Raw genomic sequence first — 18,045 nt, 5'->3', positions numbered from 1 at the left:
CCATGCAGGCATTCATATATGCAACCTGCCCTGCTGAACTCTTGCATTCATATATGCAACTTGCCCTGCTGAACTCTTGCAATAGAGCAAGGCTAATAATATAGCCAACAAATTGACTATAAGACTTTTTGTAGTCTTTTTATAACCTACTCATATCTCTCTCACATGTCTCTCTCACGTGGTATCTTGGTTGTTATGGTTAAGCTGGCTATAAGCTTATAGCCAGCTTCTCCTTTCTCTTCTCCCGTCTCTCTTCCATATCAGCATTTCGTTGGCTTATAGCCAGCTATTATACTTGCTCTAAGTATAAATATAAGCACATCTCGATCTCAACTTCTGAACGAGTATCGCATACATTCGCAATATATCCCTAATAAGATACCATCATATATACTAGCTAAAAGTGAATTGACAAAATATGTGGAAGCTGAAGGTCGGCAAGGCGGCAAGCAGCGACCCGCTGCTTAGCTCCCCGAATGGGTTCGCCGGGCGGGAGGTGTGGGAGTTCGTCCCCGGCGCCGGCACGGCGGAGGAGCGCGCCGAGGTGGAGAACCTCCGCCGCGACTTCACCCGCAACCGCTTCACGCGCAGGGAGAGCAACGACCTCCTCATGCGCATGCAGGAATGTGTGCCCCTGCCTCACCTCATTTCTGCTTCTTCGGTGATTATATTGATTCTTAGTAATTAATTACATGCGTGTTATATGTGTGTGTGTGTCGACACGTGAGGTTGCTACGGATTTATCGCTCGATCCAGTGGGTGAATATATTTTCACGACATAACCGAGCCGCTATAATGTGGGGTGATTAATTTATGACTTGCTTAGGTCGTCGTTTACCTGTTATTTAAAAACGAGTGACCGGACCAACGTGAAAGTCGTGTGATTTTTAGAAGATTATTTCTCGGTTTTTACACGCGCGCCGTCCCGCTATATCTTTCTAAAATGTCTAGAAATAAATTCATTATCTCACATTTGTAAAGTGGATTTTCAATCTTGCAAAAGTTAATTTCATTGTTTGTACTATTAAATACATATAAAAATCAGATAATATTTCATCTTTCATCAACGAAAGTAATACGATGCTAGATTATTTTTCTTCTACTCAACACAACGAATTGCAATTATTTGTGTTTTCCTTTTCTTATTCATTACGGCACGGGACATTTTGACATCATAATTCTCTCTAGTTTTATAACTTCAATCATTTTCGAACTTCTTGCAGTTCTTCCCACGGATGTCAAATGTTTTTGCAGTTCAATCAATTGTTGCAATTAATGTATTTAAAATAATAGAATTATAAAACTATAGGGAGTATTACTGTAGATGTCTTAGTACAAGTATTTGGTTTTTGTTCATTGCGACAGGGACACTTGTGCTATGCTATTCAGATGGCTATCAGAGAACTGTTAAAAGAATAGGAGATTGGGAGATTTCTTGTAGTATGCATTGAAGAGAACTGACAAGATAGTTAATCACATATAAAAGAGAGTTTTTTACCAATTTAAACTAAAGGAACTGAGGGTAGCTCTATGTCAGAGAATTAAGTTTCTGGTTCGATAAATCGGGGAACTGGAAAGTATAGCGTGGAATATATACCAGTTTTAAAATATGTGGTACGAAGCGGTATGCCTCTCCTCAACGTTCCTTCAAAGAAAAGAACATGTTTCATATATTTCTGAACAGTAGTCTGGAACAATAGCATAAATATAGGTAGTTTTACGGTAAGTTATACAATACAGAAAACATAGTAATACACTGGTACATGACTAATTAATTATTAAATATAAAAAAATAGATTAATATAGTATTTTAAAGCAACTTTTCTATTGAAAATAATGTCACATAAAAACATACCGTTTAGTAGTTTGGGAAGCGTAAAAAAGAAAAGAGGAATCTAGTTTATTAGCCTTACAGCCGAATGTGACCATAAACATTTTAGGTCTTGCCTGAAAGAATTAAATCGAATGAAGGACTTTGCTGGTAGTTTTGGCCCGATGCATTGCAGTAGGTAGAGCATGGCCAGATAGCAAAAACATGTCAGAACATGGTCAAATCCACTCCCTACTAGTTCCTTATTTTTGGAACGACTAACCATCCATTTTGAAACGAAGTTCTGCATAAATCCCTCTCAGAGGGGCTACAATTGAAGATACTATTGTTTCTGGTATAAAAGTTCCTATTAATATATTAATAGGAAATGCCCTACCTTTGAGTGGTTTGAACTATTGATTACTCATGTCGGAACGGCGAACTCACCGAAGGTCCATGTTTCTTGTGACATGGGTACCTACATGGATGAATGTTAACGTTCAATGGAAGTTCTCGGAGCGACTGCACTCATGAAACTTCTTGCAGATCTTTCAATTATCGTAAAATGTTTCCAATACCGGCTTACAATTCTATTACTGATACACATCATTCTTGCAGTATGCAAGACAGAACAAAGCTGTCACAACTCTTGCAGTGAACAAGATTGAGGATTGTTCAGAAATCACGGAAGAAGTGGTATTAACTGTTTTGAGGGGTGTTCTGAATCAATATTCTTCTCTTCAATCAGAAGATGGGCATTGGCCCGGTGGTTACTGTGGGATTTCCTTCATTTTGCCACTCATGGTATGGCCTTATTGATTTGAGACACAAACTGGTAATAAGTTCAGTGACAAACACAAATTATACTCTACCGCGATCGAACTTCAAATAGCGGGGTTTGCATTATTGCTAAGAAATGGTCATAGCCACTGAACAAATCAGATCATCAGTACGGTGTTTCTTTAATTTCCATTATCATTGATGATTATGACAGGCATGATTTACAGTTCGTGACATAATTACTATTTGCCTATTAACAAAAATGAAAATATGTCATAAAAATATTATTACCATTTTCCCAATAAACTTCTTTTGACTAGACAAATAGAATGAAACAAAAACAGTCCTGATACATATCGAACTACGAAAAGACCATCAGGAATTTTTTTTCTTTGGTTTTCCCACAGCCTGGATAATTTTATCTACAGCATTTGCCATATGACATTTTTTGGTGTTAAGCAAATTAGTCCAATTAGAATATTTATCATCGCTTTAACTGTATTACATAGTTCAATTTATGGTTTCATAATGCTATGACCATTTTTTTTTGGATTTACTGGTCAATATGATCAGTTTCACAGTATATACTGCAATTTCTTTGAATTTTGTGTTCAGATATTCGCTTTACACGTGACTGGATCAATCAATGATGTACTTTCATCGGAGCACATACGCGAGATATGTCGCTACATTTACAACATGCAGGCATGGCAAAAAATATAATGACTTGTTTGAATATGAAAATTCAACAAATAACAAATTAGTATTTCAACCGCATGTTTTTTTTAAAAAAAAAGATGTGTTATTACTACAGAACGAAGATGGGGGTTGGGGGACATCTACACTGGGCCCCAGCTCCATGTTTGGTTCATGTGTTAACTATGCAACCTTAAGGCTCTTGGGAGAGGTGCCTGATGAGCAGAATGAAGGATTATCCAAAGGACGTGCCTGGATTTTGTCTCATGGAACTGCAACTGCAGCACCACAGTGGGCAAAGATATATCTCTCGGTACGTATTTGAAAAAAAATGAGGATTCTGTCAGAGAAAAGTAAATTTAAATTTAAATTCTTGCTATCACCGAGATAACTAGATTAAACTTTCAAGATATTTTTAATTGTTGCAGGGGATTGTTTTAAATCACCAAACGAACTGAACAAAATATTATTCATTTACATATTCGCATGTAATATGTGAAATTAAAGAGTGGTAGTTCTTAATGTAATGTTTCGCGCTATAGATAAAAATTATAGGCAAATAACTACTACCTCCGTTTCATAATATAAGATATTTGACTTTTTTGGTTGCAATGTTTGAACATTCGTCTTATTTAAAAATTTAGTATAAATATAAAAAATGACAAGTCATGTTTAAAGTTCTTTTGATAACAAAGTAAGTCAGAAACAAAATAAATGATATTTTCATAATTTTTTAATAAGATGAATGATCAAACATTGCAAGAAAAAAGTCAAACATCTTACATTATGAAACGGAGGGAGCAGAAAAGAAGAGTTAAATACATTGGTATATCTACGTATGCTTGATAAACTTCAACCTTGTGGTATGAGTTTATTATATTTAAATATAGGTAATTGGTGTATACGAATGGAAAGGGAATAATCCGATTATTCCTGAACTATGGATGCTCCCACATTTTCTTCCCATTCATCCAGGTATCTTTTCTTAAATTTTTAGTACTGTCCATATATATTGAACTTGTCATTGAGTTCTAGAGAATATCACAAATTTGTATGTGTTTGCTTGTCCTATTTTACTTTGTATATGCAAATTGAAGAAAAGGTATTTTTATAGGTAATTTTTGGGGTTTCTGTCGGATGGTTTATATGCCAATGTCTTATATTTATGCCAAAAGAATTGTTGGCCCCATCACTCCAACTATAATGGCAATGAGAGAAGAGCTGTACAGTGTACCATACAATAAGATCGATTGGGACGATGCTCGCCGTTCTTGTTGCAAGGTCTGCTAATATCTTCTTTACTTTAACCACTATGCATTAACATATTCAAATAATTGCATGGTGTATTAGTATGGTTGAGTGTAACTTTCATGCATGTTATGGAAATGTTTTAACTAACGTCTTTAAATATACCTTCATTAATAATTTGTGTGTCCATGATTAGTAACTGTATGTATGCCGGCCCTGGGCTAGCTTGACAAGTTCAATGGCTCTCTGCTTTGTCGTCTTTGAATATTGCCCGGTTTCACACATCCCCCTCGCCACATGCATGCCCATTTCTTATACACAAAATTGTTCGAATGGGTAGCTATATTGAGTTCGCGTAACTAACAAATTAATCTGATTTCATTTAAACTCAGTGGGCTTTGTGCGTTCATGACAGTTGTCATTCATCTAAGAAAGAGTTCATTAGACGAACCTCAAGTGTCTTTTCACAATATTTTTAAATTGATTTATGGAATACTTGTATAAAACACAAAGTATTAATTACATGAAAATTGTTCATACCTAACCTATACCTTGTGATGGACCGATTCTCCATCCCCAATTCCTTCTTTTCTTTTTTTTTTTGGGTAAATGGCCATACCCCTTCCACTATGCACTAACTAGTTTTAGCATCCAATCCACCCACCCACCCACCACATAGACAAACAATGTCCTATTTGAATGAATGTCCAGCTCGTAGATTTTGGTGCAAGACACTTCATGGGCTAATCTCCGGCAATAAAAAGATGTAAGTAGATATATAGAGAACGGGCAATGGTCAGCGTATGTATGCGTAGGCATTGGGAGTGAGCTTTCTGGGACCTGGGCCCAGTTCGTTTAGCTAGATAAGTTATGTAGCTCGCTTCGTTTTCCGTGTACACGTTTTTCAAACTGCTAAACGGTGTACTTTTTGAAAAAAAATTCTATATGAAAGTTGTTTTAAAAAAATCAAATTAATCTATTTTATATTTTTTAAATTAATAATTAATTAATCATGTACTAATCGATTACCACGTTTTCCGCGCCAGATAACTAACTAACCCCACTCTCTTGCTCACTGCCGAACACGGCCTGGTAGTTGGGAGGAATATATATATATATATATATATAAATAATCCTACACGTACGGCCAGATCGAGCCTGCCTCCTCCGGTCACTAGATATTTGCCAGTGATGGCCGGCTCCATCGAGAGTGAGAAAATGGACATTCTGTCACTTTCAAATAGTGGTTTCCCTAGAATGTTATTTAACCGGAACTAGTGGCATTTTCGTCATGTTGTCTAGCTGATAAGCCAAAAAATTTGAAAAACTCAAGAAACCAGAAAAAATGATAAAGTGGCTGGAATCACTCACTCAATATGCTATTTTAAAGAAATGCGTTTTCGGAATGACATTCTAACGAAACCACTATTTAAACATGGCACATTTAAACACGGCACATTGTCCATTTTCTCGTCGAGAGCATACGTACATCGGACGTGATCAATACAACTAGAACATAATCCCATCTACCCGGCTCATGGCGCCACGTACCACCTCTTTTTTCTTCTCCCTAGTGCCACATCGATCTGGCCTAGTGGCCTTTTCCACGTCATTGATGTCTCGGAGGATGATTTTGGCATGCAAGCACCTATAGAACAATGGGGATGTGATGTCCAAGAAGTGGATGGTACGTAGTGCGACACTGTACTGACCCAACGCATGCCAGTCTATTTTTTGGCACGACCCAGTTGCCCAACTATTTTCTCTAAAATCCCGATTTGGATCAAAATCTATTAGGGCACCAACCATATATATTTTCTTAGAAATGTACAACTCTTGACACATTATAAGATTCTAACTTAACTAAATATGCTTCAATGTTTAGATTTATATAACTCATACTAATAGATAGGTCCCACTATGTTAGAAAAATAGTATCTTCCTCTACTTTTTTTTAACATGAGCCAACCAAATGCTCCAACTAAAATTATTTTTTAACCTTAGCACTAGTTGCCCAAACAAGCAACACGTGCTTAAAATTTCTAGCTTAACACCTATGCTTTTTTTTTTAGTTTCTTTCTCCTCTATGCACCTCCTTGGCAACAAGGTTGGAGCTGCCCTTAGCCCATTGGACTGCTCGCCAGGTTAGCCCATGGATGCTCTAGCCCATTAGCAGCTCTAACCTAACTGCATCCTACACACTAGGTTGAAAAGGCTATCTGATCAAAGTAATACACAGACAATGTTCATGAAACTTGCTGATGAAGGCAGTTGGTTTCTAAATATATACATATAGCCTGCATTCATTAGCCTTGGTTTTTCTCAAGTTTTTCCTTGCCTTCTGCACGCACTTTCCGAATTACTAAATGGTGCATCATCATATTATCTTTCTAAATAGATTTTTAACTTTGTTAATTCTACAATTTACACCATTAAATAGCTAAAAATTAGATAATCTTTCATCTCTCATCTAAAAGCTGAAAATGACACAACCTGTATGCCATGGGTTTGACAGTCAACTACTGTAAGATTGTTCGAGTTTTTTTTTTCTGAGCAGCTTGATCTGTACATATTGGACTGGGGGACTAATCTCCTCCAAAATACAGGCTTATGAATTAGTTATGTGTTTATTAGTAGATATAAAAGACTAATGGTTAGTTCATTATGTTAACATGACTATTTCTCACTTCGATATGAACCTAGCTGACATACATTTTATTCACTGCACATCAAATTTATATGAAACATATTACTGACTACAACTAGATGTTTTTTTCTACATTTTCACCATAGGTTGACATGATTTATCCCCCTTCATGGTTGCAAAAAGTCACTATGGCTTCTCTGCATAAGTTTGTGGAACCAGTATTTAATATGTGGCCCATGAATAAAATAAGACAAAGGGCTTTGACCAACTTGATGGATCATATTCATTATGAAGATGAAAATAGCAATTATATTGGTTTATGTCCTATTAACAAGGTAAATACTCTACTCTCAATGGAAACAGAAATTTTCTTCCTATATATCATTTTCTACAGACTTCCTGGTTATTAGTTTTGTTCCCAACATTTTCGTTGCATAGTATACTAAAGGATTTATTCTACTATTGATTTCACACAATGAGCCACTTTATTTCGAGGCTATCTGGACGCCTCGACTTTGCATGATATTGAAGCATCTTATTATTTCTGCCGAGCTTGCTGCTATATTAAACAAAAAAAATATAAACATGGAAGAAATAAGTCAAACATGTTATGGCATTGGCCACTGGTTATCTCATTTTTTGTTTCTCATCTTTTATAACTTTGGATGCATCTGAACAAAGCACAGATCCACAGCACACAATGTAATCAATAAAATGGATCACCTCTCATAGGATAAGCATTGATACTAGCGAACAACATTTAATTTTACCATGCATATATATAGCTAGACTAGAAGTAATCGACAAAAGTAATCAACAAAGAGCTAGCTCAGCATCGACTATTTTTTATTTCATGAAACTGGTTTTTGTTTATTAAGAAAACATGTGAATGCATATATATTACATATTTGCCCTTCTACCCAAATAATTTGAAATCAATTTTGAATATAGGTTTTAAATATGATCTGTTGTTGGGTAGAAAATCCAAAGTGCTCTGGATTCAAGAGACATCTTCCAAGGATCAATGATTACCTATGGATCGCTGAAGATGGAATGACCTCAAAGGTACATTTTGTGCATGTTACATACTACTGTAACTATTATTCGTGACACATTTATATCACCACTCTTAGACTGTGTAACCGGCACTAGCTGCTGGTACCCGTTGTCCTAACGATATACTTTTTGCATCGTATGTCTTTCGTAATAAATTAGAATTATACCTCGGTTAAGTTGTAATTGAGCGTTAGCATGGCACTAGCACTAGTAGTGGAAGAAAAACGACTGATTTACTCTCTCTGTCTGTTTTATAGTATAAGACTTTGTTGCTTTTCCTATATTCATCTAATGATAAATGCGTATATTTTATATAGTTTCTAGATTCGTAAGTACTTTATATTTTCAAATGTTTATCATAAGTACTCAGTGTGTTCTGTTCAAGTTGTTTGAAGCGTCTCACTGACATTGCAATCCATTCCATGAGTTTCTTTAAAGTAACGATTATGAGGACAAGCTTGCAGCCTTGACCATATTTGGGGTGGTATTGTAAGAACATCACTAATATGACCTCAAAAGGGTCACATAGTAATTCTCACCCTTCACTGTACCATAATTTAGTAATGCCAAAACTAACTAGGTCGGCATTAATAATATCTGGTATGTTTTTTTCGCAATGAATAATCATGCATACCAATGTTCTTCCTCTCTTATCAGATTTTTTTAAAAAAAGTTGTATATTCAATTAAGTTGTTCTTTCCATATGGCTACAACTTGTTTTATTTTAACTTGATAAACCCTTAGCTCTCATGAGACAATTGAAATTATGGCCCTCAAACTTAAAACAATAGGCTAACTCTCAATTGAGAACAAACATAAAAATTTGATTAATCAACCCCAGTTTAACCCCAAACATCTATCGATCTATATTTGAATTATTCTATGGCTTCTTAACATGTACTTTCATTCTCTATTAGATCAAACTAAGTATGCTTTTTCTTTAGAATTATTTATATTTGAATTATTCTTCTGATAGTCTGACAATTAATTGTTTTGGTTCTTTTGTTACTCCAGGTGTATAGTGGTTGTCAGTCTTGGGAAATGGCATTTATAGTTCAGGCCTTTTGCTCCACAGGACTTACGCATGAGTATGGTGAAACTGTTAGAAAAGCCTACGATTTTCTAAAGAATTCACAGGTTTGTTGATTGCCATAATTTAGACATAGGTTGTACACATGCAAAAGTTTGACATAATTATTGTTTTTGAAGGTTATCCAGAATTGTCCTAATTACAAAAGTTTTTACCGTGAAAGATCAAAAGGTTCTTGGACACTATCAAATGGTGAAAATAGCTGGTCCATTCCTGATACTACTGCTGAATGCCTTAAGGTTGTGACAACTACTATTTCCCATGTTTGTTTTGTGGTGTGGTGTGTTATGCCTCGTCATGATCTCCGGTCGTCTGTCTCACTATTTGACTTCACTCAAAAGATGCTTGACGGTACCAACCAAATGTATGATTGAAACAAAAAAAAAGTGATATGCAAATATGCAAATAACAAAATTATATCTAAGAAAACACTGAACGTTCGATAGAACCACCACAAAGATTTAGATTTATCCATTGCAAGCTACCGCACATAAGTGTGGGATGTATTTGGTATTAAAGATGATGTTGCACGTGAAGCTAAACTGATGTAAGATGTGTTTATTTCCATGTCTATTTATTAACAAAGGCATGCTTGCACATAGAAACTAAATCTTCTTGCAGAAGGGCAACTTTGTCAGAATTTGAAATAATTTCGGAATTAGACATCTATATTCATCAGTGCGGAGCAGTGCGTTCATAAGTTACCAGTTACCAGTTACCACCTATTATCAACATGGAAAAATAATTAATTGCGTTCATAAGGAATAATTCGATTTAGTTTGAACGGCAAACTGACAGAAGTAATTTTATTGCAACAAATTAAGAAATTTGTACCTGGCAGTATTCCCAATATAAATACAATAGTAATTTTTAACTTTTGAGTTGTTCACCTCTACAGGCATTATTGTTGTTGTCAAAGATTGCATCAAACGATATAGGTGTTCCAATAAAAGAAGAAAGGTTATATGATGCTGTTGACGTACTACTTGCATATACGGTATGCATGCATATTCTAAACTAAATTACATGTATATACAGATTTGCCGTGGAAACAGCATAAGAATAATACGCCCAGCTCAAGACATTTGTGTGATTGAACTTTAAGGATGATCCATTTTATTTGGAAAGTTGGAATTGCTGAATTATTAGAAAGGGCACATAAAAAGTATCACACATGGCAATCATGAAAAATAACCGTCATTAATGAAATGAAAAATTAAATTTTTGGAATGCATTAAAACTTGTATTTATCGGACAAATAACAGTTATTATTTTTAGTATGGCATATTGGAAATTATCTGTACATAAGGTTTGTAACCGATGCCGAAATAAGGTTAAAAATACATACAAAATGACAACATGACCCCCTTCATGTTCATGATCAAATGACCTGTTATTTTAGTTATTTTACTTTAAAATGCGACTAACTGACAAACAACTGTTCTATTCCCTTCTTTTCCTGTATGGGATTCTATTCTCATGAAGAACAAGGATGGTACATTATCATCAATAGAAACTAAGAGAACAACTTCATGGTTGGAGGTGAGAAAATGTATTCTTCTCAGCATGACACTTAAGACACTAGTAGTACCATATATACCCTTGCAACCTTTATTTCAGGTTGTAATCACCTTGCTAATTAAATAAAGTAGTAAAAGTTAATTATTTCTTCATGGTATCTATAAGTGCCGAAAGAAGCACAGTTGGAGAAATTGAACAGTTTGACCAGCAATCACATTTGACCCGGGTTAACAAATTATCGACAACAAAAGAAAATTATATTGTCAAATGACATTGACCTTAATCTGATTTCACTGGGCTAAATCTATTCAGTTCACATTGTCCTTCTTCTGATTTCTTGAACGCCCATGGTTATCCTTAATCATGGCCTTGTCCTATTGTCAAATTCTGCAAAATTAATCAATTTTATTGAATCAATGATTGAGTATATTTGTTTTATGGCAGGCATGTTGTTACACTTTTCTATAAACATAGTCAAACATGGATAGGTTTAACTTAAAAGTCAAGACAAACCCAAACGGTTTATTTATATAACAAACCCAACTTCTATTTTACAGTTCATAACGATAAACTATTTAATTTTCTGACCATTGTCGTATAGGAATGCAATACATGAATTTCTTTGCTACGGAAATTTGAATGCTCTTTGCTATGGATAGTATTAAGTACTTTGTAAAAATAACTTCTTTTGTCAATATTATTCTTCTTGCTTCGTATATACTAACTTTGAGATTTTTTATGACTTAGTTTTTAAACCCTTCTGAGAGTTTCCGGAACATCATCGTAGATGAACCGTAAGAATTCCTGTTCATAACTGAGTAGACAAATTTTGATACGATGTAACAAACTAACTCAAGGTTTTGTCACCAATATGCAGTCACCCTGAATGCACGTCATCACTAATTCAGGCTTTGGTATCATTCAAAGAGATTTACCCTGGCTACCGCCACAAAGAGATAGAAAAGATCATCAAAAGTGGTGCACTATTCATTGAGAAAACCCAACGAAAGGATGGTTCATGGTATGCTAAAATGTATAAGGTGAGCTGCCTGTTATATGAACTTCATATCATCAAGCTAATATTCATACTATTATGACAGGTATGGATCTTGGGCTGTATGTTTTACCTATGGTACCTTCTTCGCTATAAAAGGTCTAGTTGCAGCAGGGAGGACATACCAGAACAGCTCGTCCATCCGAAATGCTTGCAATTTCTTGTTGTCAAAGCAACAAACTACAGGTGGATGGGGAGAGAATTACCTTGGTTGCCAAGTTGAGGTAATTATTCTCAATTGTCATATAGACCAAGTTGTAATCACATTTTTTGTTTCTTATATGTAGTACTATATATGGAGCTGAGCCACCTAAATTGCTTGATGAACAAATTTTCATATTTCTACAAGCATAATTATCTGGCTTTCAGTGCTTTTTTTTGTTTTCTGAAAGAAACATCTGGCCTTCAGCATCCTTCTTAGTTTAACTTTTAGGACAACATACTAATAGTATTAAAATATATTGACTTCAAAACTAGATTGCTATTCATAGAAAACAGAGACGTCAACTTTATAGAAAGTAAAGTCACCACTACTGGCATCCCTCATGCCCTCAATGCCATTTTTTATTCTCATTGAATTTGTTACCAATATAACTAGATCCATTTTGTACTTATCATTTAGGCCTTGTTTAGTTCCCAAAAATTTCAACCCAAAAACATCGCATCGAATCTTTAGACATCTAAATGGATCATTAAATATAAATGAAACAAAAAACTAATTGCACAGTTATGGAAGAAATCATGATACGAATCTTTTGAGTCTAATTAATCCATGATTAGTCATAAGTGCTACAGTAACCTATATTGCTAATGATGGATTAATTAGGCTCAAAAGATTTGTCTCACGGTTTACAGGCTAGCCATAAAATTCGCTTTTTTATTCGTGTCCGAAAACCCCTCTCCGACATCCGATCAAACATTTGACGTGATATCCAATAATTTTCATTTCACCAACTAAACACCCCTTATTCGACTCAAATTAAACAGGAGTATGTTGACAACGGGAGGCCTCATGTAGTGAACACTTGTTTGGCAATGTTGGGCTTATTATATGCCGGACAGGTAAGATATCTTTTCCATTGGTCATTTGAGTTACATACCAGATCTTAACTTATTTTTATGTTATGCGTGTCTTCTTGTTCAAATGTTGGACGTGCAGTTCGAACTTGATCCATTACCACTATACCGTGCTGCAAAAGAGCTAATCAACATGCAGCTGGACACAGGAGAATTTCCACAGCAAGTAAGTGGTCAATCCCATGTGCTTAACATAAATTGGACTATTGAAGTTTTGAAACCATCAGGCTTAGACTTAGGCTGCGTTCGTTTGGGGAGAGAGGTGGGTTAGTTATCTGGCGCGGAAAACATAGTAATAGATTAGTACATAATTAATTAATTATTAATTATTAAAAAATATAAAATAGATAAATTATATTTTTTTAAACAACTTTCCTATAAAAAAATTTGGCAAAAAATACACCGTTTAGCAGTTCGGAAAGCGTGCACGTGGAAAAAGAGAAAAGTTAGATATCTAACTCGTGCGGCCGAACACGGCCTTAGTAGAATTTCCTAAAAGAGATAATCTAACAAATGTCATTGACATCTAAGAAACGCCATTGACAAGTGTGAGTTCTAGAAAATACCATTGTACAAATGAATTTATCTCAGAAATGCCAATGCCATTAGTGTTCTATCCATTTTTGCCGTTAAATACATTGTTCACACTATAGAACTTAACGGAGAAATGCTGACGGAACCCTAACGGCGATTAGACAAATTCGTTTATACGATGACACTCTATAGAACTTGTCCTCATCGATGACATATCTTAGTATTAAGTGTTTGTCAATGGAATTTGTTAGATTTTCTCTTCCTAAAATGACAGTGTCCATTATAAAGCTGAAGCAAATTTTGAGTTTATAAATTTGAATGGGATGAATAATTTTGATAGATTTCTTATTTGTCTTCTTAGCAACTATGAAAACAAAGAATTCCAATAGGAAAAAAGAAATCTGGGGTAGCTTTGATCTATTTATAGACACAGGTCACAGAACATGTTTCTGGAGAGTGGCAACAAACTTCATGTTGTTCTATTTTTAGTTGTCAGTTACAAGTTAACTGTTTGAAAACTGAAAAATAATATCGTTTTGTCTTGGTGGGGAAGCAAGTATCATGTGTGCCTCACAAGTAATAGCTACATTTTCATTCAATTGTAGGAAATCGTTGGGAACTTCAATTCGTCCCTCTTCTTCAACTATCCAAACTACAGGAATTTGTACCCAATCTGGGCTCTTGGAGAGTTCCGCCGCCGACTTCTTGCAAAAATGGGTTAAATAGATATCCCATGTCTACTTGTACCGTATTAAACTTGCTGATTTCAGAATAAAAAAGATGATTTATGCAATAGCAAACCACGTAGTAGTGTATAATGTATTGTTGCAAACCTGGGGATATCAGTTAAATATAATGCCACTGTTATTTCAGCAAAAAGGTATAAGTGTATCATGACTGAACTATTAATCATCAACGATCCTATATGGGTTAATTAGAACATAAACCTAGCTTAATCCACAAGGGTCAGTACTGCGTTAAGACGATTTGGGTCAACCTGACCATCTTGCTATGTACAAGGGCAAGAACTGGACTAAGAGAGGAGCAGAGAGTGGGTGGCTCTACGATTTGGGTCAACCTGACCATCACGCTTCTTAATTAATTTTATGATGCCATTTATTCAATGTACATAATTTGCTGAAATTATGACACAAATATAGGAATAATATTTCACAGCACCAGAAATCACTAAAATCCGCTCTTAAGTATATGTGCATTGAATAAATGGCTGATCCAAAATAGAAGTACTGCAACTTTGTCTATAAATTGCATTTTTATACATAATTTGCATTTTTATGGCTGATCCAAAATAGAACTGCAACTTTGTCTATAAATTGCATTTTTATACATAATTTGCATTTTTATGACTGACCCAAAATAGAACAGCAACTTTGTCTATAAATTGGTCGATTTTCTTACATTAAAACTAGTCTACCTTTATGAATTTCTTACCTTTCAACTACTCTAGTATCCCACTCAATGTAATGGCATGCCCCTGATGACCAAACTCACAGCTTGTATCGGAACAGTTCATGGGTTTCCATGAATTTGCTAGGCTAGTGCTCATTAATTCATTCCCCGAATCTCTAATATCGACAACTTGCGGTGTAAGCTGCTGCAATAGCAAGCCTTTGATTCATATTTTTCCTTTCTGTCCACATTTATAACTCAATTACATTTATAAACCAACCACTGGTTAATTAGTGCTAAACCAAACCAAACCAAGGGCAACCTTAAACAATCAAAATAATAGAGTCTTAACAACACAACAGAAAATGGAAAATCTAATGCAGATCCACTACACTTTCGAGAAACAGATCACTCTATTCCATGTGCTCATCTTACTTGTTTCCGATATATGAATCGGCTTTTCCACATATGTCAGATCCTCTCGTATCTCCATCTTCTGTAGGTCAGCTCCCTCTATCGGTACTCTTAGGCATTTCTTCAACTGATACACATGATAGACATCATGCACTCTAGTAAAATTCCTGTTAGAAATATGGTCACATTTTGGTATATTTTAATCCAAACTAATAAGAAAACATACATGACATTCATAGGAAATAATCTAAAAATTAAAAACAGAACATCTAACAACATGTTTAATATATGATAAGCATAAACGCCCATTTCACGAACATGTAGCAATGAACTCATTGCTATCAGGCATTCTATAGTAGTAAACAGAATGAAGGAACGTGGTATACCCTGAGAATGACCCTCCGCTGGTGCTTGAGGCAGTACTGCCTTCGTTGGTGTTGTTCCCATCACTGCCATGCGCGCCTCTGTTGTTGCCATTGCCATTGCCATTGCCATTGCCGTTGCCGTTGCTGTGCTGCCACCGTTGCCTCCGCCAATTGACATAATGAAAGAATGCCAGCAATCGTGTGAATGCACTTCCTAAAAACCTTAGCACCCGCCTACCCGTGCAAGTACTCTAGCGAGTGGGGTCTGGAGGCATGCTTATCCAGAACACTCGGCACGCTCGCGTGCATGTGTGACGGTCTTCCTACCATTTTAGTCAGTAAATAAAGAGTCTTCACTAACTCTCTATTTAAGTTGAGATTCTTCACTTTAACTCTCTAAGGTGGTATTATTGTCTCTACCATTGATTGTGGGCTAATGAGATTTTAATTAAACTTAATTGGGCCTAGCCTATTTAGTCAACAATTCCGAGGAAATTCCTATGGATAGGCTACTTCGCCTCTACGTTCCAAAATCTTGTATGGTTCGACATAATGTGTTGCCAACTTTCCTCTGGTCCAAAATAGATGTACTCCACAAAGTGGGGTGACTCTAATGTACACGTGATCTCCTTCATCAAAACTCAACTCCATTTGATGATTGTCCGAGTAACTCTTCTGTATGGATTGGGCTATCTTTGACTAATCATGTATGATCTTGATTTATCCTCTATACTTCTTTCAATGACACTGGACTTGAACACATGTCTGTCTAGTCTAATCGCAAAAGAGAGGTGTACGACACTAAAGCCTCGAAAGATATCATCTACAAACTGTCTTGACAACTGTTCTTCTATAAAAACTCTACATATGGTAGACTGCTATCCCATCTTTCTCTTAAATCGAGCACACATGCTCTCAACATATCTTCCAAAATTTGATAGACTTTTTCCGTTTGTCCATAGGCTTTAGGATGATAAGTCGTACTAATGTTTGAATGTGCTCTTATCTCATCTTGAAGCCTTTGCCAAAATTTTGATATATACTGACTTCCACGGTTAGATACAATCCTATTGGAAACTCCCTGTAAACACTTTTTGGGCCATATACAACTCAACCAACTTCTTCTCATAATAAGTAGTATGCACGCGAATGAAATGTGCAACCCTAGTAGTTCGATGTATGATTACCCAAATAGAATCATGTCTAGTTGACGTCCTTGCCAAATCAGTAATGAAGTCCATACAAATTTCTTACTACTTCCACTCTAGGATCTTCAACCACTGCAACGAACCGACAAGTCTCTTATATTCAGTTTTCACCCACTAACACATGTCGGCCACAAACTCTGCTATCTCGTTTTTCATATTGACCCTCCATAACTTATACTTTAGGTCTTGGTACTATCAAGATAAATGGAATACTATGATTCATAAGCTTGACTCAAAATTAGTTCTTTCGACTTTTTCTTAGAAAAATAAGATGATAATTTTTTTTGTAAAAACTTTATAAAATGCACAGTTTAGTAGCTAAACGTGGGCAAAGCTAGAAAACAGTTGATAATACTTCCCCATCCTAAAATAAGTCTATATTTCAATTTTTTAAACAATCTTTGACTTTTTGTTTTAATTGATTTTTGTGAATAATATTTTTAATTTTACTAGATGATAAATCATAAATAGTAATTTACGCGTGTCTATTTTTTGAGTGTTTTTTTAAAACTTTTAAAATAAGATGGATGGTTAAATGCTAGTCATAGAAATTAGTAAATGAAGTCTTTTTTACCAACACAGTAATATGGAAAATAGGTGGACTAAGGGGGTGTTTTGGACAAGGGACTAAATTTTAGTCCCTTGTCCCATCGGATGTTTGGATATTTATTATAAATAGTAAATATAGACAATTAATAAAACCCATCCATGATCTTAGACTAATACACGGGATGAATCTATTGAGTCTAATTAATCCATAATTAGCCTATGTGATGCTACAGTAAACATGCGCTAATTATGGATTAAGTAAGCTTAAAAATTTTGTCATGTGAATTGGGTCTCATTTCTGTAACTAGTTTTATAATTAGTCTAAGTTTAATATTTATAATAAGTATCAAAACATCCGATGTGACATGGGGCTAAAAAGTTTAGTCCATCTAAACACCACCTAATCCACGTATGGTTCACTGCCTCATGGTAGACTCCACCAGGCTCCAGGGTTCAACTTACCGTTCCTGCCATCCGTGTCGCGGTAGCACGGTTACCGCACAGTAACCGTGGATACTGCAAAAACTGCGATGAATTTGAAAATAAAAAAAATTGAATTCAAATCTTGCCGGTAAGCTCAGTAACC

The 18,045-nt window shown here is 35.4% G+C and overlaps 1 protein-coding gene across 1 annotated transcript; it reads left to right on the top strand.

The window, feature by feature from the left end:
* Positions 1-418: 418 nt before the first annotated feature.
* LOC102701306 (achilleol B synthase-like) lies at positions 419-14,401 on the top strand. The gene is made up of 18 exons (XM_006662834.2): positions 419-628; positions 2,429-2,614; positions 3,206-3,295; positions 3,405-3,599; positions 4,177-4,261; positions 4,401-4,567; positions 7,328-7,516; positions 8,133-8,246; positions 9,252-9,374; positions 9,447-9,566; positions 10,226-10,324; positions 10,813-10,869; positions 11,596-11,642; positions 11,726-11,869; positions 11,949-12,126; positions 12,890-12,964; positions 13,062-13,145; positions 14,119-14,401. Exons 1-18 carry the CDS (start codon positions 419-421, stop codon positions 14,233-14,235), a joined length of 2,280 nt encoding a protein of 759 aa, XP_006662897.1. The 3' UTR covers positions 14,236-14,401.
* The last annotated feature ends 3,644 nt before the right edge of the window (positions 14,402-18,045 follow it).

This window comes from Oryza brachyantha, chromosome 11 (assembly GCF_000231095.2).
Source record: "Oryza brachyantha chromosome 11, ObraRS2, whole genome shotgun sequence".
Lineage (NCBI taxonomy): Eukaryota > Viridiplantae > Streptophyta > Magnoliopsida > Poales > Poaceae > Oryza > Oryza brachyantha.
This window is presented reverse-complemented; position numbering and strand designations above follow the sequence as displayed.